Source organism: Meleagris gallopavo, chromosome 4 (genome assembly GCF_905368555.1).
Source record: "Meleagris gallopavo chromosome 4, MGAL_WU_HG_1.1, whole genome shotgun sequence".
Taxonomy (NCBI): Eukaryota; Metazoa; Chordata; class Aves; order Galliformes; family Phasianidae; genus Meleagris; species Meleagris gallopavo.
In genome coordinates, this window is record NC_139407.1 from 15422429 (window position 1) to 15444181 (window position 21753).

General features: G+C 38.0%; 1 protein-coding gene across 1 annotated transcript in view; it reads right to left on the reverse strand.

Moving 5' to 3' along the window:
• Positions 1-353: 353 nt before the first annotated feature.
• Positions 354-21753, reverse strand: part of SNCA (synuclein alpha) — a 64249-nt gene continuing 42849 nt past the window's right edge. The window contains exons 5-6 of the mRNA XM_019614559.3: positions 1659-1748; positions 354-982 (exon numbers count right to left, since the gene is read on the reverse strand). Coding sequence (XP_019470104.2) covers positions 950-982; positions 1659-1748 — 123 coding nt within the window. The 3' untranslated portion in view covers positions 354-949. The remainder of the gene's footprint in view (positions 983-1658; positions 1749-21753) is intronic.

The following is a 21753-nucleotide window of genomic DNA, read 5'->3' on the forward strand; positions in this document are numbered from 1 at the left end:
TCTTCATTATGCACTTTAACTATTGGTGAAAATATCCACAAACTGTTTGAAATGATCAAGGAGATGATAACAGTTTTTAAACAAGAGTTTGATTGCAATTCTTTTGAAAAATAGCTTTCCCTAGATAGTTTCCCTTGAGACTTGAGGACAACAACGTAAACTGAAACAACAGTTTTCAAAGCACTGTAAGGCCAGTCCTGATACTCACATTCTTCATTCTGCTTTTAGTATAGAGCAGGCTTGTTTGCTTCTTTTGTTCCCCCTGTTCCTTCTCAGGAAGCCACAAAACCCAAATTCTTCAATGCATGCTCTTGGAGAGATAATTAGCTGTTATAAATAACTACTAGCCTAGAAGCTCATTTTTAACAGGTTACATTTTATTTGCTTCAGTTGAACACCATTATTTACAGACACAAGTTAATAAAACACATCACAAAACAATAAAATTTCAACAGTTAATATTTATAGGTGCATAGTTCATGCTCAGTTACTTTTTTATATATATAATACATACACATTTACATAAAGCTTTCACAATAAGTCTTTTCTGCACAGAAATAATAGTCATAGGAAACAAATAAAAATCGTATCATAAACAATATCAAATTACTGACAGCCTATCAACAAAACATGTACAGATTTAGAAATAAGCAGTAGACACTTAGGTGTTTTTATTTAGCATTTTGTTTTTAACTTTTAAAAGTGAAGCCACAATATCCACAGTACAACAATGACCCTGCCAACCAGCTTTTGTTTCAGCAGGAGGGAAATGCCGAAACAAGGTGGATGCAGTCACAGATACTCCAATCATTGCTGATGGAAGACTTCAAAATACACTGTAAAAACTGTAAAAAAATTTTACGACTGGGCACATTGGAACTCAGCACTTGTACAGGATGGGACGTCTTTGTTAGTAGATTTCAGGAGATACAAAGGAAGAAAAGATTTCTCATGCTTCAGGTTCATAATCTTGATACTCTTCCTATGAAGGAGAGCAGAAATCAGTGCTACTATTTCAGATAAATACATCCTAACATGCATCCTAACTTTTACTGATTGTCCTAGTCACAATGGATGCAGTGAAAAAATAATAAGGATTTTTGTGTGATGAGAATCTTGTATTTACTGTTTTGTCCCATTTTCCAGATACTGTATTTGACTAAGTGATGTTAACAGGAGAATAAGCTTTTACAGTGGTTAACATACCATTCACAGTTATCACAAAGACTTACAGCAATGAATTTGTGACTAATTCCCAGCAGGCATAATGATGCAGGGAAGAAAGGAAAAAAAAAACGAACAACCAATAAAAAAATAACCTGTATGTAGTTTACCTATTAAAAGAATCTATGGAGAGGTAGAACTCTCTCTCCACATTTCGTATCGAATATGAGAAGAAGTTACTGCTGATTACTCAAAAAGTGAAGCATGCATGTTTTGAAACAAAGATAGTATTTTCTCATTAAACTTCAAGAAATGGATTTTTTTTTTCCCCCCACCACTGCACCTCAGAGAGATTTTGACCAGAGACTTATTTCTCCTTTGACCCTGCTGCTCATAGTACCAGCCTGCGCCACACTAACTCGACTCCAGCTTTCAGTACCCTGTCTTTACCTTTCTCCTATGGGCACAAACAGCAAATACCACAACAGATTTACCTCTGGAGGCATTTCATATGCCTCATTCTCAAGATCCACAGGAATATCAGTATTATTCACCACCCCCTCCTGCAGGAAACCTTCTTCATTCTACATTTAAAATAGGGAGAGAAAAAGAAAATAATAAAGTGTCAGATCAACTGCTTGCATTCTCATGTATTACAAAGCATGTCTTTCCTGCCCACACAGTGGATGCTGACTATAAAGGCATGCAGAAGTAAGAGGAGGCCAAAAGGAATTGTATTGTATCAAGACATGGAAATGAAACAGTAATTCTGTTATTTATTTTGTTATAGGCAGATAACTCATCCTCCTACCTCTTAATTCCATTTTACAGTTTTTACCCTTCTCATATTATATTTCAAAGTGGCCAAAGGAGGAAGAACAACTACAACTTATTGTATGTTTTTTTTTCTCCCCCCTACAGTTTTAATACCTAACGATATTGGGAAACGTTTTTCCCTTAACGAGTCATATTTTTATGTCCTTTATTACGCCGAGTAGCACCTTATTCTATATTTATGACACATGACGCTGCCTAACACACAATTTCTTATATTCTTCTCTAGAGATCTGTTATTGACCATTAAAGAAGAACTTCTAATGCCCCCTCCCATCCACCCCCCTTAGCAGTTGTTAATGCTGAAGGTCACAGAGAAGAAATGAAAGTTTTACCAGAACAAAGACTGCTGGAGTTAGCCCTAGGAAATTGATATGAAAACCAGGAGATTATCTCAGTGGAACTATTTTGACTGTACTGATTTATAGCAGTTGACAATCTAGACAGAAATGTACTAGAAAAATCCTAACACACTCAGGAAGAAATTCACTGAAAAAAAAAAAAAACAACAAACAGTCCTGAGGCTAGTAGTGTGGAAAGGAATTCAAAATTAAGCCTGTCACAAACAAGACTAATGAGGTAATTCTTCAAAGTTCACAATTTATAGGATAGTTCCGCTAAATTGAATTTAGAATGTAGATAAAAATGAATAAAAGAGCAGTTAACTTGGAAACTCACCTCCACCAGTTTAACAGAAGACACCAAATAATACGCAAAAGAAGTGGCATTAAAACTTCTTTACCCTAAAGCAGTATTTGTCATGCTTCCTTGATGATTGCTGATGACTATCTTAATTTTATGACAGATGAAGGGCATGGAGTGAACACCACATACTGAAGAAATAATATCTTCACTGGGAAAACTGGATTAAGACTTTTTCTTTCCTCTGACAAACAACTATTCGGAACGAACATGAGGGATAATAAAAATAAATAAATAAAAAGGTGCACGCATTAATCTACAATGTTATAACACGTAGCTCAGCACTGGAAACCACTTCCCAATGCTCCTTAACAAGTGTGGTGGTTGGGCAGAAATAAGTGGAATGAATTCCTAGTAAATGCAGACATACAGCACATTTGAACTTGATTAACTATCTTCATTGCATTTCTGTAGGTGGACAAATTCATAACATGCTAGAAGACCTCAAGGATACACTGAGATTGATAAAGTAAATGCAAAATTCCAGACTGAAATTGAAAATGCTTAGCACATGACCAAAATTTCACTAACATTATAACTGAATTCAATTTATTTCTTTGCTCTTCGATACTTCCTAATCTTTATCCTTTCCTTTAGTCTTCTTTCTTTTATTAACTTCTTCATATGAGAATTTTGTACATCGTAGTCATAGCATGTATTCAGTAGTACTAACAAGTCTACAATGTTAAAATTCTACAAACACAGGAAAAAGGAGATAAGCCTTGCAAACCTCAATTTCAGACACTCAGTATCAAATAGTTTTATTTCTCACATTGTCCACACTTTAGATACAATTTTTAAATGATTACTCTTCTTTCACAACTTTATATTCTCACATAGCATTTAGCACTGACTTTCAAACATAATCTGCTCCCTTTCAGCTGCTACTCCCTTTTACCAATTCCCCTCAGGGATCAGCAGAAGCGTGAAGGCTATTTACTGCATTCCAGGTTCTCTGTGGTGTAACCAGCTGTCCTCAGTCATACTCAATTCTTAGCTTGCTACATCACTCCATGCAGCAATAGTGACTTTTTCTACCAGAAATCCTGCTCTTCCTCAGTGTGGTCATATCTTTTCTTTGGCACCCTTGCCTGCACATTCACATCTTTAACGCTCATCTTGAAGGCACATTATCTGCAGAATTTATTTCTATTATGTGAATTCTTCTCTCATGCTCTTATTTCAGGCTACTATTATAAGAGTGACCAGCATCAGTTAGCAGCTCTACTGACTGATTTTCCTATCTGAAAAAAGTTACAATGGGATATGTCTGTTTTCTTGGCAAGAGAAGCACACAGACTTTTGGTGAAATTCTCATACATACTCAAGCATAAAAAGATTACATTTAGAGCAAGTCACCAGTGTAACATAAAAGGTCCAGTATGAAGACTTGCTCCTAAGTGGGATCAGGCATCCTTTTTCATATGGAGGTAAGCAGAATAGTTTGTGCAGAGCCAATGCACATTTTTTTTTTTTTTTAGCACAGACAACATGGATAAATTCCACAACTGAAAAGATAATGATAAACTGAGTTGCTAATATCTCTCTTAAGCCCTGTGTTTTCCAGAATTAATTATTCTGGATACTCAACATGACATGCAGCTTTCCAAGCATAAAATTAACAGAAAATAACAGGACTACCATAACTTCAAAATGCTCAAACTTCTGAGATTATTTGATGTGCAATATTTAATTACCATATTTTTAAAGCATATTTTAACAGTAATTCATGCCTGTTTACTTCTCTGAGAATTAGACTCAACCCCTACCAGCTTTGACTGAAATAGCGAAACTGTGTGCATGAGATGCAAATATTAAAGCTGCCTCATCCGACACATCAAATCTAAGGGCCTTCAGCTCCTTTTTGCTCTCACTCTTTTATTCTAAAATACCATTCAATTTCTGTTATCATCAAAGAACAGCTTTGGCTAACAATTGGTACATCAAGTCAAAGTGTGCCCCAAATTCTTCAAGTGGCTGCACAAGGAAGAATAAAATGTAGTTGAATGTTATATGCAGCAGGAAAACATACAGCAAGTGAAACCGCCAGCACAGCTAGTAATGACAAGGCAAAAGATTTGCCAGCAGAATTTCAAAGTAGAGTTTCAATGCTCATATGCTGCTTGTTTTTAGGAACCTCTGAACTACCTATCAGGGTTATAGAGACACAGTGATTAAAAGAGGCAGAACTTATCTTCCCAACTTCCTTTATCAAATTCCAATGCTTAGTTCAGGATGAAGAATTATGTATGGCTTCAGATAGAAGAACCAGTAGCACTAGTAAAATAAAGAGATCACAACATCAATATTTTTCAGATTCATAAACCGTACTTAACCAACAAGGGAACTCTGCCTAGTAATGACTTGTCACCTTTGTAACTCAAACACTACCTCTCATCTTGATATCACTGCAGCTTAGATGAGAATGCTGCTACTAAAGGTCACATATTTAACTATATAACACAGATGGCCACATCAGTTTTAATGGCTGCTCTCTCTGCTTCTCATGAATTTTCTCTGAAGTTAGGACATCACAAAAATAACCTCCCCCAGTAACATCGAACTGCTTACGGTACACCTTTTATCATTCTTTTAAAACAAAGAAATGCAATTTTAGTTTCTTGTGATCAATACTTTTATGTCTCAAACTAATTACAGAAGAGGAAAGCCACCTTACAGAACAACGTTCATCTTACTATGAAATTTTTTTTTCTTGAAGCTGCCACATGTCTTTTTTAAACCATACAGAAGAGCAACTCCAGAGGGAAAGCTTTTAGTAGAAAATGTGAAAAGCAAAACATTAAGCTTCTGAGAGGTGAAATCAATTTTTAAATTGGGTATTTGAACTTTCTGCAGACATGGTATTAAAAGAATGGTGAGGTGAATGTCTGCTTGTCCCCCTGAGGCCTCCCTGAAGAATAAGCAGGTGCCTGTCTGTATCTTGTTTTGAAATAAAGAAGCTCTGGGAGAGACTTGTACTTCAGCATCCTCCAGTCTTCTGCTCTCAAATCTGGAATCACGTAAATTAAGAATTCTTCCCTTGACAAAGGTTTGTGATTATCAATCTTGGATAGCCCAAGACCTACATGCCATCTGGCAGCCTTGCCAGCCCTCATTTACTTTCTAAAGGAATGATGAGCTCTCTCCCAAAACTTGCTGTTCTCAAGCAACTTAACATCACTTTGTAAATGAAGGGGAGAGAGCAGCACACCATGGTAAAATTATTTACCTGCATGAACCCGAACATCAGTTCTAAACTGAAGAACTGACACAACTGCTACACAAAAGCAGTAAAAGTCAGATACGAAGTAGAACTTAATACATTATTTACTGCAATAACTCCTAATGATTGACTCTTCCTTCACTATAGGGGCAAGCCCTGATAAGCAGTGTGCATTACAGTGCTAACTGACCCACATCTGCAATACAGTATTAAGCTAGCATTAAGAAAGCCTCCCTTCCCCTTCCTTTTTATAAGCCAGGGAAAAGTAAACAAAAGGGTTTCTCTTATTTCATAACCTTTTTTTAAAATTATACCCTCTTTCCCTTCACTCTCATAACACTCTTGTGGTAGAAGTAGAAACATTTTTTAAGACTGTCTACACTTGGAAAACAAATCAAGTGGTCTGCTCATGCTCCAACAGTTTAGGCAGCACAAGGTAGCAAAATGTTAACATTTGGTCTTCTCAGTGATGTGTCTTTGAATGCTAAGTTAGTTTCATCGCAAATAAATAAAACATTTTATCTCAAGCTACAGACAAAAGCAATTTTAAATGGAAGCAGCATAACTGTAACCTAACCTAGCAGTAGATGTAAGTATTCTAATTTACTATCTCTCTGGTTATCAGCATTTTTTTTTTTCCCATTATAAATCCTGAAAAAGTCTTACAATCACATATAGCCTCATTATTACTGGAGAGTAATTCCACCTTGAACACTCCCGTATTCTGAGATAAGTAAAGCAGAGGAACTGCACGGCAGGAAATAAGCATATATAACTGCCTCCGACCAGTTTTCAGATAACCCAAAAAAGGTATTAACCAGAATCCAATAACAAGAAAGGAAAAACTTACCCCACTCCCAAGGTAAGGACCCACTAAAAAACTCCCAGAAGAAAGTAGTCTCCAAGTAGAAATAATCCCCTTACACTTGCCAGCCAGTAAATGAGGTTAAGGAGGGGTGGACCCTGGTCACACAAGTGAATTGTTCACACCTGTATTCCCAGGGCTGTTATGCTTCTTCACCAGGTGTTCAATCACTAGTTCAGACTATGACCTAACAGTTCTCATACAAGTACCCAACTGTCAGCTCCTTTAATGCTTATACTGTCAAGAGAAGACCACTTTGGAGATCATCCCATGTTCACCGAAGTGAGAAGGCCCCATTGGAGATCACTTAGTCCAGACCCCTGCTCGCAGGGCTGCTCACGTTCCTGGTTAGGTTTTGACCATTTGTACAACCTGTAACTAAGCAGGGCTATTTTAAGTTCTTACCACTGGTAGCTTAATTTCTCTCCTGCCTAAGCCCATCTCATATCGGTATTTATGTACTTGCAAGAGCTTCACCCACATATTTTTCATTACATAGTTAATAAGGAATATCTGGGGATTCCTGAATGAAAGATTGTCTTTCAGTTGTTTTGCCTGCTATCCAAACGTATCTCCTGCTACAAGATGAATTGCAATTTGCTCTGCCAGTGAGGTTAAAATTCCCCTTTGAAAAGGAAATCAGTTACATTTTTTCTTTTCCACCAAATGTCAGATTATTTTAGGGGCTGGATACTGGAGCTAAGTGAACCAGTAACTGCTGTTTCCATTTGATAACTTATCTTTTACAACTATTTTGACCATAAAGCCCAACTTACCTGAAGGGTGAAAAATCCTTTAACAAAATAGCAAATACCAAACAACGTGCATAAGGAAGAGGTGTTAAAATGGCCTTAATTTATTCGCTTTCTTAGTTCTAATGTACTAGTTGTGTGAAGCTGATGGATAACTGAGTAGTCGGTTCAGTTTAGGATGCCCTAAAGCCCCTGCCCACCAGCTACAACAGCCGATGCTGCACATGGCTGGAAGCCCGTGCTGTGAATGACAGAGCATTAAAGGCAGTCTGGTGATTTTATTCCTGTGACAGCGGGACACGGAGAGCAAACATACCACTGCAACGCCTAGAAAGAAATAAATGCTTTTAATTATCCCTATGCTAAACACCCAGGTGAAGAAAATGTGGAGAAAGCACCATGCTTGCATGTGGCCTGAGTGTGAAGGAATCTATCTGTCCCAGTGCATCACTCAGAACAGTAATAGTGAAAAGGGGCTGTTACTGTCCTCCTTAAGCAGATCATGTGAGTGAAGAAGAGATGTTCAATTAAACACATAAATGTCAGGGCAATAGCATGAGTCCAACGTTTTCGTGCTCTTCAGTTGGGAATGACAAATAAGTGAAAAGAGTAAAGACTGAGGCCTATGGAGAGAAAAAAGACGTAATGTAGTTACACATCCATCGTGATGTCTACAAGTGAGTGTAAACACCATTTACAAAAGTTTATCAACTGCTGCAAAATCCTAAAATCAAGTTTCAATACAACACGTGTTTATTTTATTTCTTCCTCTTAAAATCCTCCATTTGTAAAAATGAGGCTGAGCTCATTTCAGAATACAACAGGAATATTTTTGTGAGCAAATTCCCTAAAACCCAGATTTGTGTTTTGCATTAACAAAGCTCATGAAGTTACCAAGTTAGAAGTGCTGATATCATTAAGAAATGTCTGTGGTTGACAAGGCAGGAGCTGCCCATCACCTAGGTCAGACCAGCAAGTGACACCCATTCATAAGTGACAACCAGTGCATTAGTTATACATGACTTCAAATAACCAGTTGTGTGGGGCTGACTCAGCGTGCTATTAGTAACGCATGCAAATGCATCCAGAACACACAACACTCCCAGCTTTACAAACAGCTTTATCCTCTTCAGCCTTGGAACATTCCGAATTCCACTGAAAATATCAAGTGTCCTCAGTGAAAACTGAACTGCTAGGAAAGAAAAAGCTAGGGCTTTCTTTTTTAGTAGCAGGAATACTGGCTACCTAAACATCAGATCTGGAGGCATTGTGCACAGCTGTGGAAAAGCCCCAAACTCTCAGAATGACCGGGGTCACTCTGGCCTCGTGAAAGCTGCACAGAGTTCAGAGCTCTCAGCAATATCACTGAAGTGAAGGCTGAGAGGAACAAACATGTCAGATTTTTCCACCTCCTTAAAAACCTGCACATTCACATTGTTAGTGCCACTGCTTCAAGCCCTTTTTACTTTAGTAACAGAAAGAAAGATTAGAGGCTGTGAAAAGAGTCCTTGCTGACTTCTGTTCGTCTCCATGCAAAACAGCTCAGCAGGTTCCTCACTGCAAGTGTCATGAGCTCCCCAAAATGAACTCAGACAGAGATGCCTGCATTCTCCTCAGAACCCTGTGGGACTGAGGCTGGTTTGCATCCCTGCTTGCACAGTAAGAAGACAGAAATCCCTGAGGCTTTACTGAATGGAAATGAGGGATTGATATTTTGGGAAAGAGCCAACTTGCACTCATCTTTGCAGTGAAAAGAAAAAAGTGTGGAGCTGAAATACAGAAGAATCAGCTAAGCTCAACGGCTAGAGAAATACCCAAATAAAAACAACTGTTGGAAGCCAGAAAGACCAAATAGAATTCAAGCCAAAATCAAAACAAATAGTCAAACTAAACTATTTTTCCTCCTGAGTCAGTATAATTTTCTTTGTGGATGTCAGATAACTTTATTTTACTAAACGCTTTGCTGTGTCACACTTGACATTCTCCTCAACAACAAGAGAAGCATAGGTCAATAAAAGCGTTTTAGAGTGATTGTAAGTAACTGTGTTGATGACAGACGCTCAAGCAGATAATTCTCAAAATGGAAGTTTCTATCACATATAATTTCACAGGCACACTGTGTTCAGTAACACTAATACATTCATTAAGAATTTGGAAGAAATATTGAAGTCTGTACTTACTGTATGTTTGCTCTTCAGCATTAGAGTGGGACAATAAACATCCTAAATTTATTTTAGTGACCTTACTACAATTCAAAATTATCAGGACAAAATTGAACAAGTGACTGAAATAGGTAAGATGCAGCTGAACGTGTTAAGATGCTGCACTTAGGCACTCACTAAATCAAAGAAGAACAAACTGCGCACAGAAAAGAATTGTGAGTCAAAGAATAACATTAGCCAACAATGTCATGTTATTGCAAAAAAGGGCGGACCATTCTCTCAAGTCTTAACAAGGCCTGGGGGGTAACTGGCTTGGACAATTACAAGCATGCTTCCTGAATACAGACTGCAGGCTACAGTATGCATGCTGAGAAAGATGTTGGGAGATCTCAAAGGAGAACAACAGGAATGATCATGTCCTAGAGTTGGGAGGAAAGATGAAGGGACCTGTCAGGAAAATTGAAGTCAACTAGGTTCGTATAATCCTAAAGGAATCCTTAATTAGAACTGTTTAAGAGGTTAGTATGCTATAGGAGCTGTATGGGATTAGCTAAACCCATCCGACCCCTACCGCAGTGGAGGATTCTCTGATCCGTATGAATTTATCAGGAATGACCTCCAAGTGTGACACCTGAGCTCTGTCTTCATTAAATAGAATTAGAACATAATACTAAATAATATTGATTGATCACATTGACTAAAGCAATGACTTTGAAATCAGCATAGAAACAAGTAACTATGTTCAGATGTGTCAGAATTTATTTTATGTTGGTAAAGATTATTTAAAATAGCATAGTCCCAGTCTATGCTTCAAAGTAATACTTTACTGAAGACCACTTAAAGATCACGATCCCATAAATTGTTAGTGCGGATAAATTCTGCAAGTAATTTTACAAGTTCCTCAAGTACACATTCTCTTTACTAAGAGAATAAATTAAATGAGAAAAATAAGTTCATTTTAAAAAGGTTTCTATCTCATACAAATATTATTTTAATAAATAGTATTATCTAAAAGAAAAATCTCTGAAACATAATTGTTTATCTATAAAAAGTCCCCTGTACTGAGCTGCAGGACCAGCAATCCTGTGAACAGCACTAGCTCTGATTGTTACACATTGCCAGGCAGACAGTATACATTTCAATTCTGTATCACATTTTGTGTGAGTGTTTTCACTGAGCAATTTCAGGAACATGCACCAAATGAATTTTGTAGGTCCCCTTCAACTGAAACTATTCCATTCTAACTTTGATGCATTTCCAAACTTCATATTAAAAAAATGCAAATTAAATTAAGTATAAATGCACACACACAGGCATATACACAAGCACATATGTGCTTATGAGAGCAGGTATAGAGATGAATAAAATCCCATTTGCTTTCCACCGAATCGGATCTTTCCAAAACGCAAAATATTATAAATGCAGGATCAAATGCTGATATGCTTATGCATGTCACGTGGTACCTCATTTCAGATAAAGTCCCACTGAAGTGGAATATGAGAAAATGGCGAAATGAGGAACATAGGAAAGATGTCTGGGTCATCACAACTCTCTGAGTGGAGTTCCCTCTCACCCAAGCTGACTTTAGAATTCTGCAATATCTGTGTAGGAACAGTCACATCAGTCTCTTTACAGCTAATACAGACAGACGGGCAGTTTTAGGGCATAGGATGGGACAGATCTCCACCCAGGTGCCCACTCTGGAAGGAGCACTCTGGATCTCCTAGAGACCTGATCTGAAACAGAACATATCTAAGGAAAGAGGAAGAGGGCTCCACGAGAGATAGAAAGAGGATAGGGTATGAACAGGTAAGCAAATGCAACCAGCATTGACTCATTTGCTGTTAACTCTCCAGCAGGCTGAGAGGAGAGCTGACAGCATGGTTCAGATATTTCTTAACTGATTCACAGGATGTGCTGCTGCTGAATCAGTTACCTGTTAGGTATCTTCAGTGAGTATATTCTTTAAAGTGTTCCTTCAGCTCCAATGTAGGGAATCACTTTACCTAGCTTCTAAGGAAGAAACCAGCAATTGCTCTGAGAAACACCAGCAACAATTATTTTAACTATAAAGATATTAGGAGCATGTACTGCAACTGTGATCTATTCAACAGCAGATCAAACATTACAAATGACTACAGAATTGACCTGTGTTTTAAAATTGATATTCCTCAAAAATTTAGCTTCATCTGAAATTCAGCATACAACTATTCAGAGCTTTCACTTGCGTTGGAAAAGATTACTTCTCAGCTTGCTGGCACAAAACACAAACAAACTAAACTCTCATTTGTTTCCTGTAAAATTAGGAACAACTCACTTATATAAGTGGAAAGTATTATTTAATAAATCTTACTTAGAAAACCATAGAAGATGAGCAGAGTCCTAAAGGACTAGATCCTAAGTACACAGTAGCTGAGTATTTGTTTTCTTTTTCTCTTCCTTAGACTTTGTTACTGTTAGCTTTGTTTTTTCTTTTGGCTTAGATAAAGGAAAGATCAGATTGAATTCTCCTGTCTTACAGATTGTATGAGAATGGAGTTCAAGGTAAAAATGACCTTTCCCAGACCAAATTTTTCTCTTACAATGTCAGTGTAAGCCTGGTCACACCTGTACCCCTGGAGAATAGCCTGCCTTTATGAACATATTTGCAGACATCTGCTCTTCCAAAAGTGATACATACCATAGGAATCTTTACTACTCCTCCATATATAGAATATCTTCATAGTGCAAGTTTGTAAGGGCCTTCAGGAGTTTTCCAGGTCAAACCTCTGCTTCAAGTAGCTTCAACTTTCCTTAAATCACTCCCAGCTGATGTCCGGGAAAGCTTCTTGTGACAAAAATTGCATGGCATGATCATGATTGGTTCCTGCACTCAATTGCTGTTACCAGTAGTGTTTTACCTGGTGCATAACCTCAACCTCCTTCGCATTCATTCCTGGTCCTACTGTCAGTATTTCTAATACTATTTCCACTGAACACAATTCCCTTCCTCTCTTAGCAGTTGTTTGATACAAGACAGACTGTCCTGACGTCATCCAAAATTCAGGAATAACGTCACTAATTCCAATGTGGTGTTACTATGTAGGCATTCTTTACTTTTTATGTTAGATGCATGAGGGGATATCTTTGCCTTAACTATGCATACCTTGAACAAATGACCTTCAGCTTATATTTATTACCTGTATTACATACACAAAAGGTTTCCCTGGTGAGTACATACATACATACTCAATACTCTCTCCCAAAATCATTAACATAGGGTCTCACCTCCTTGCACATGTTCAGTTATTTGGGGTGGGGGTCTCAAGACCCTCAGAGAGGAAGTAAGCAGTATTCCTCTTCACGACCACAAACTACCCTCCCCTTGTTTTTTTCCAAGTTGGCAGTTTTGGAGTGATATACTGGAGAGGGCACCCACACTGAACCAGATAACAATGACATACTGGGCTTCTTAAGTAGATAAGGGATGTTCTGCTTAGCATCAGATCATGTATGTTTTGTTAGCATTAGCAAGTTTTGTGAAAGCAAAGATTATTTAATTAAGGATATCATTGACTCCTTTCGGTCTCCTCTTCCCTGGACTATACAGCCTGGTTCTGTTCATACAGCACAGTTTGCTAACTTACTGAGCATCTGCTGCTCCGTCTCCCTGGTGCTTGTTTCAGAGATGCACATAAGGTACTTCTTGCTGTAGTTGGGATGCAGCTGCTTGGCACTTAGCAAGAGTCAAGTATGTCAGACGCCACTCTGCTAAAGAAGGAGGGCAAGCCTCATCTATGTGTAAAGCAGGAAAACCTATGTGGACTGATGATCTCTTCAGCCACAGATTGAGTTCCATAACAGAACTGTTACTGGCACCATTCTTACCATAAAGAGCCTTCTACAGATAAGCTCTGTCAAAGTATTTGAAATTGAGAACTTCTCTTAAATAATCAAAGAAACATGGAAAATTACTTGTCAGATTTGTTAGAATGACACTTTCCCTCCAGTCACTCCTTAATATTAGCCACAGTAGCTTACTAAAATTTATCTTTTAGGCTGGGATCTCTGCATCTAGGAATGAACTGGTGTAAAAGTGCAGTGACACAGAAAAGTGATCACCACAAATAGGTACAATTCACAAATATTAATTGGTCACACAACTACATGGAGTGTAACAAAAGGGAAATGTTCTCTTCTCCACAGCTGCCCTTATGGTTTGAAAGCAGGGCCTCTAATAATAATACAGCTATCAACCCCACTACTATTTGAACACGTTGGAGAAAAAAATGATGCATGCTCCCCATACAGATGATGCACAAAAAGCAGTTGAGGCAAAACATAAATTCTGTTCACTACATCCATAACAACAGACTAACCGCATTTATACCAGGAAATTTTGAGTGAAATATTACTAGCACAGCAATTGCATTCATTATACCCTTCACTTTGAGCATAAGTAGAAAACAAAACAAAAACCTGGACTACTTTTCTTCAAATTGTAAGTCACATGTGATTTACAGAAGTTCAGTTGAAATAAAGAATAATTTCATTTATGTCATGCCAATGAGAATGATAACCCAAACTTATTTTGTATTAACAAAGGGGCTCAGTTAAAATGCTGAGGAGAAACTGAAAGAATATGCAGTTCATATATGGCAAACTACAGTTGATACAATTTTTTATCCTACAACTCACATTGTTGTGTGACAATCACATCAAGATTAATGTACTTCCTCAGAGCAATAAGACATCTTCAGCATTTAGATTCTCACTGTTGTAGAGCCCTTTCGTATATTCAAGTTTTACAGAGCTTTCCAGAGCTGAGGATGATGGAAAAAAAGCTCCCCAAACCAGTCCATGCTTCAGAAAATTATAGCACATATCCAACATGGCTCCTTGCAATCTGAAAGCAACACAAAATCTATCTGGTATCACCTATAGAAAAATTTCTTTGCACACAGTTTGTGTGGTGAAAATTTAGATAAAGAACCATACCTTGAGAATTACTTATGCAGAACTGAATGCGAGCAACACTCTTGCATGATACTACAGGCAGATGCCAAAATGTTTGCAAATGCTCAAGCAATATTATCATTTAGCTGCCCAGCTGGTCAGTTTATGCACAAATTCCATTCTAAAATTGAGCCAAATTAAAAATAAATAGGTGTAATCTGAGGCAAAAAGTATAGTTTGCCATAAATTTGGATGATAAATAAAGATAAGATGGTTAGTGGTAACCAATATGGCTTCACTAAGGGCAAGTCATGCCCGACAAACTTGATGATGGAGTTACACTGTTAGTGGATAAAGGAAGAGCATCTACGTGGACTAATGCAAAGTATTTGATACTTCCCACATAACATTCTGGTTACCAAATTGGAGAAAAATGGTTTTGATAGATGCAGCACTCACTGGAAAAGGAATTGACTGGATGGTTGCACTCAGAGTGTTGCAGTCAATAACTCAATGTCCAAGTGGAGACTGGTGATGAGTGGCATTACTCAGGGATTGGTGCTAGGACTGGTATTATTTAATATCTTTGTAGGTGACACGGACAGTGGGATTGAGTGCACCCTCAGCAAGTTTGCAGATGACACTGAGCTGTGTGGTACAGTTGACATGAGAAGGAAGGGATGCCATCCTCAGGAACCTGGACAGGCTTAAAAAGTGGGTCTGTGCCAACTTCATGAAGTCAACAAGGCCAAGTGCTAGGTCCTGCACCTAAGTCAGGGCAATTCCAAGTACAGATACAGGTTGCGTGGAAAATAGCTTGAGAGCAGCCCTGAGGAGAAGGATTTGGGAGCAATGGTTGATGAAACATTCAACATGAACCAACAATATGCAGTCACAGCCCAGAAGACCAACAATATCCTGGGTTGCATCAAGAGATGTGTGACCTGCAGGTCAAGGGAAGTGACTTTGACCCTCTGTTCTTCTGAGACCCCACCTGGAACACTGTGTTTACTTCTGGAGCCCCCGGCACAACAAGGACATGGAGCTGTTGGAGAAGGTCCAGAGGAGGGACACAGATGATCAGAAGGCTGGAATATCTCCCCTATGAGGACAGGCTAAACAAACTGGAGATCCTCAGCCTGGAGAAGAGAAGGCTCCCGAAGGACCTTACAGTAACCTTTCAGTACCTGAAGGGGACCTACAGGAAAGCTGTGAAGGACTTTTTGTAAAGGCATGTAGCAACAGGAAACAGTTTTAAACTGGAAGAGGGGAGATTTAGACTAGATATTAGGAAGAAATTCTTCACAGTGAGGGTAGTGAGATCATGGAAGAGGTTGCTTAATAAGGTTGCGGATGCCCCCTCCCTGGAAATGCTCTAGGCCAGCCTGGATGGGGCTGTGAGCAACCTAGCCTATGGGAGGCATTGCTGCTTATAGCTGGGGATTTGGAACTAGATGATCTTTACAGTCCCTTCCAACTCAAAGCATTCTATGATCCTCTTATAAACAAACAAAATAGCAGTATGTTATCTTTTAAGTATGATTTCCAAATCATTTCTCTTTATTTTAGTTCCAGTTATCTGACAACAAATATATGCATGCCCCCATAATGGGGGGTACTTAAACAGCTGTCATTGAATTATAACTTTTTCAGTGGTCCAGCTTGAAGCTGGTTGATGCATTTACTATTTCATAAAAAGCATTATTCAGCAAGTAGATTCAATGAGGAATCATGCTACTCAATGGCATCTTGGCCAAAAATCATACCGCTTAATATAAACTGTGACACTGCTTTGAAATCTGATGTAAATAATTTTTACCAGTGAGATGGACAGGCTCAACATCCATTCATCTGTAGTTACACAATTAAATAAATGACAAGAGAACTTTCCTACTCCATCTATGCAAAAGAAGCTTGTTGATTCACATATCAAGGGAAAGCATTCAAGTAAAGTGTGTTCCTAACACATTTCAAGACATTGTGGAAAAGAATTAACATGAGTCAGAGAAATTTTTTGGAAACAGAATGCAAGACTATTTTTCCAATTACTACTGCAGAAGTGAAAACCCTTCAAGACTGAATTTGATTTTTATACTGCTGGTAATCACCTCATGCAAAAGGAAAATTCTCCAGAGCATTTTGTTTTGTGGGTGATACTCCCATTTCCCCAGCCGAGTTAGATTGAACATTTATAGCAGGGGTAAAGTGTTCTAAATTGGCTTGTATCAGTACAATGACTCAGTGATTACCACACAAGTGGGAAGATATCAAGCATTTGACATTGCTTCTCCTATTCTTGATGTCACAAAAGCAAATGCGAGAGAATTTAAACTCATTTTTATCACGTTATTTTAAAATTGTAACAGGGACTTTGATCATTCAAGAGCCTGTTAAATATTCAGGAAGAGAAGATTTTTCCTATGAATGTTTAGTCACTTTCAAGTATGATACTCATTTCTTCACATGAATACAATGTATCATCGTTTGCCCATTTCTCCAAAAAAAAATCCTAAAATTAAAAATTGATACTTCTATTCAACTGTAATGAAAAGATAATGAATACAAGCAGACACAAGATGGGGCTGTGAACCCCATGAACTATGCAACCTGTTTGCACAGAACATGTGTAAATCTTTGAGACATTCATGAAATGAAGTTTAACTTTGAAGGACGGCACAGTAATTTAAGTGCCTTGCAAACAGTGGCAGAATTAATGCTACAATCTTTAAACATAGGACGCTTGTCCTGCTGGCATCAATACACTAAAAAGCAATGTTAATCCCATTCAAGTGTATTTGATTGTGTTTCATCATAATATGAATCACACACTACTAGGATATCTATCATTTTAACCAATGAGCTGAAATTAAGCACCTGGGAGCACTGTAACTAACTCATTCTGTTGGCTAGGTTTTCCTTTGCTCATAACCTAAGTCAAGGTGGCTTCTTCAGTCTCCTACACACACACTTTCCACTGCTCCTGGTTGCAAGCTGCCTGCTATATTAATGACTCATCCCCATTGTAAAGTACCAGTTCAGACTTCTCATTAATCAGCTTAAGCATGCTGGGTTTTGCAGTGAGCTCAAAGCCTCTTGGAATCACTAGTTTATGAATAATTTAAGTTTGAGCGTTACAAACACAGGGAAGGGGTATGGACACCTCAGAGCAGGATGTTGGCAATGACCCTTAATATTCACAAAAAATACTTGTGATCATGAGCCTTTCTTTCAGCCCACTTCAGGGTTTTTCTGGTTATTTATCATCAGTCAACACACTGCTTTCAAAATGTGATTGTTAAATCTGGTGAACGGCCAGGCAGTCACCTCGGTTGACATGCTTGTGCAGAGATTTAGTACTACATCACTGCCTAGTCTAACCCTCCTGCAGACAAGCCACTATCTATCTTGTTCAACAGTGTGAAAAACCTAGAATAAATAACGAGGGCACTGTACTGCAAATAGATGGGGAAGAAAAAAGTCTCCCTTAAAGCATACTGCAAAAGGCACTGAATGCTCTATATAAATGAGACAAACACAGAAAAACATTTTAGCTTGTGGAGAATAGTGTTTACTTTTAATGGACTATTGCTACTTTCTCCCAACATTATCATGATGCTGTCTAACTGTACAAGAAATTGGGCATTGCTTGGGTAGGACTTTTCTTTTTGATAATGAGTAGGATAAACAAGAAAGCAAACATCAGCATCTTAAGTTAAAAAAATTTATGTAGCTCTAAGAGTTTTTAGGAGCAAAGTTTAAGAGGCTGAGGTCTGTCCCTTACAGAAGTCAGACTACATACATTACAGAATCAAAGAACGACATGGTAACATTGTGAGGCAGAAGGGACCCATAAGGATGAAAGTTGGTGATTCTCAACCTCCAATTGAAGATCTCTCTGCTCTCAAAGGTATCACCAACCTTCTCCTGATATTTGGTCATCCACAGACTTACTTAGCATACATTTAAGATCTGTATCCAAGTCACTGATGAAAATGTTATAAAAAACCCAACAACCTGGCCCTAAAACGGAGCCCTGCGGAACCCCAGCCTATTATTCTAACCCTCTGAGCAAGACCTGTCAGTCAACTGTTCACCCATCACATTATCGTTTTGTCTGTATACTGTATATAGTCCAGCTGTATACCGGACATTTTGTCCAGAAGTATACTATGAAGAACAGTATCAAAAACTTCACTGAAATAAAAATTATATCTCTGGCTTCTCTTGGTTAATTAGGTTAGTAACTTTGCCATAAAATGAGCTTAAGTTCATTAAGCATGACTTTCCCCTTGTGAATTCGTTTTGGCTACGACCAATGACTACATAGTCTTTCAGGTGTTCAGTTTCACAGTTTGGTTTGGGAAACAAGGGGAAGCAGGCCAGCCCATCTGGTTTGCAGCTATCTAGAACTTACAGAAGCCATCTCTGCCTCCGTTAAAAGAACCAGGGCTAACGTTACGGAGTCAGACACTATCGCCCCCAAGCCAAATCCTCTCTGGTCACCCTGTGACACTATGCCAACTCCTCCTTTGTTCCCTTTTGTCTGCTAACCTCAGCCTGGTGCTGGCAAACATCAATGAAAGATAAATACAAATGCTCCTACTAGCAGAAGACACACATTTAATACGTTATTCCCTCAGAACGGACAGATTAGATTCACCACTTTTTACACTCCTTTCAATTTCCATTAACTGTTTCTTAATTATTTATGCTATAACTTCATTTTACTTTATTTGAAAAAACTTATTTCTATTACTAAGCATAAAATAACTTGGCTTCATACTATATGCTGAAACAATTATCACACAAATTCTAGGGTCAAGAGCACTGTTAGCAAAACCATGTGTAACTCATGTAAATTCATGTTCACCCATAAGTCAGGCTGTCAGTTTGTCCTCTGCTGAAACTTCAAAACACTCAGTCACACTGACATTCCAAGAGGATTTACCACTGAGAATAACAAAATAATTCTTCCTTCTCACTTCTTACACTGATCAATGAATCATTTGATATAGAGATTAGAGCTAAGGCACAGCAGCTCAAGAAATTTGGTTGATATGTATGTGATGCATCAAGACTGTGTAACTTGACATACAGCTTAAAATTTATATTTTCAAGGTATTGAACATCATGTATTAAGCACGTATATATCAGAGCAGTTGCACTGACTTAACACTACTTTACTACCATGATCAATTACTGCTTATCTATCTAGGCTGTAATCTTCCATAAATCATTGCAGATATACATGCAAAATTTGTTAAGAAAGATTTTTTTTATAGTTCTAATTGAGTAATTGGGTATAAAAATTAACTAACTGGAATATAAGCTACTGATACATTTTCAGAGAAGGGCTGGTCAATCAGTCACTGTCTCATTGGACTTCTCTCAGTATACAAACACAACAAAGAGCTAAGGTTGTATGCCTGCACTGTAAGGTAGATAATTTTCAGAGGAGGTTTTGTTCTGAATGATCATACATATATCTTTTTTCTCTGAAAAACACTTAGATGCTGCTCAACAGCAACTGATGGAGTTTTGGCTGTACGCATCCCAAATTCAGTTTATACTGTGGAAAAGGACACAACCAAATAAAATCTATCAGAATGAAAGCGCACATTAAGGTATATAGACAAAAGTTCATGAAAGAACAGTAGGTATTTTAAAGCTGATACACCTCTAACGCTGAATAAAGAGCAACTTGCATCAAGTGTAATGATGACAATGATCCTAGGAAAGGAAATACGTTCATGTCCATTTGCGAGGGCTCATACTGCTGCTGTTCATCATTTCCTTGGTTTTACACTGTGAAAAAAATACAGTATGGAAATCTTATCTTTTCCTTTTCAGTAACTATTTCTGAAACAGTTTATTTGATATTAGGTTTTGGCTGGTGTGACACAGTAACCTTATTTTTAACACAGTAACCTTTTTTTTTTTTTTATCTTCCAGCATCATTCCACTAAAACTTTTTTTTCAATGAGACAGTTTTAAACCTTACTTAAAAAAGGCATTTTAATTTTTTAAAATCTGATCAACCACCTCCACTTCCAGATTATAAAACTAAGCATTTATAGCCCTAATGCTCGTCTTAGACATTCTAGTGCAAAAATTCAGAGGAAAAAAAAGACAATAGCAATGTACACCTGTTTGGGAGACATGTAGACTTTATAGCAACTAGGTAGGAAAACACAGATGTCATTAAATATTTGATCTAAAACACTGCAGAAAAGTTTGTCTTAACCCCACCGAGATCTTTTCAGATATTTTTGGCCTCCATTAATACTCACTGACTTTGTTTCCTACAGTCGAGTCACAATATTTACTGCTTTACCTGAAGGCTTTACAGCATCAACTGGTTATTCAGCTGCCACTCTGCAACAAGCAACTAGCCAAGATTAATTTCAGAAATATTTCCCTGCAGTGTGACAGGCAAGGCAGATGGAAATAAATTGCCTTCTGAGCATAAAAAAAAATGTATATTTACTGATCAAGTCATCTGGACATAAGTGAAACAGTTTGTTTTTTTCTCCTTATGGGCACCAGCTCTCACAGAGTTAGTTCACTTCAGCTCATGCAGTTTATATCAGCCAAGCCAAAGGCACAGATCTTCATGACTCACTCTGAAAAGGAAGGGCAAAGCTTACCTCTTGCCAGTGACTGCCAGAATCAAGACAAAATCCTAAAACACAATTAAGACTGGATATACGAGGTTCAGTGAGTAATACTCTAATGCTCGTGTCTTGGTAACACTGCTTAATTTCTTTCCAGTGGACAAGCACTCACAACTTTCCCAGTGGAAGTTTGTGTTTGTTCGTGCCCTAAATACATACTTTTCTGGTACAAAAGTGGTTGAGCAGAAGAAACAACGTACTTTCACTAATGCTACATACAGATGGCACCTCACTGTCAGATAGCAGCCTCAGACCTCAGCTCACCACGGAAAGGGGCTGCCCACAGTTGACAAAAGTCCCAACAATTCAGTTGGGCTCACTTCTAAAAAAACCTTTGGTTTTCTGCCTGAAATACATTTTCTTCCCTCTTCTGTTTTTTGTTTTTTGTTTTAAAGCTTTATGATCACAGACTGCAAACACAGCAACCATTTGATGGCTGGAC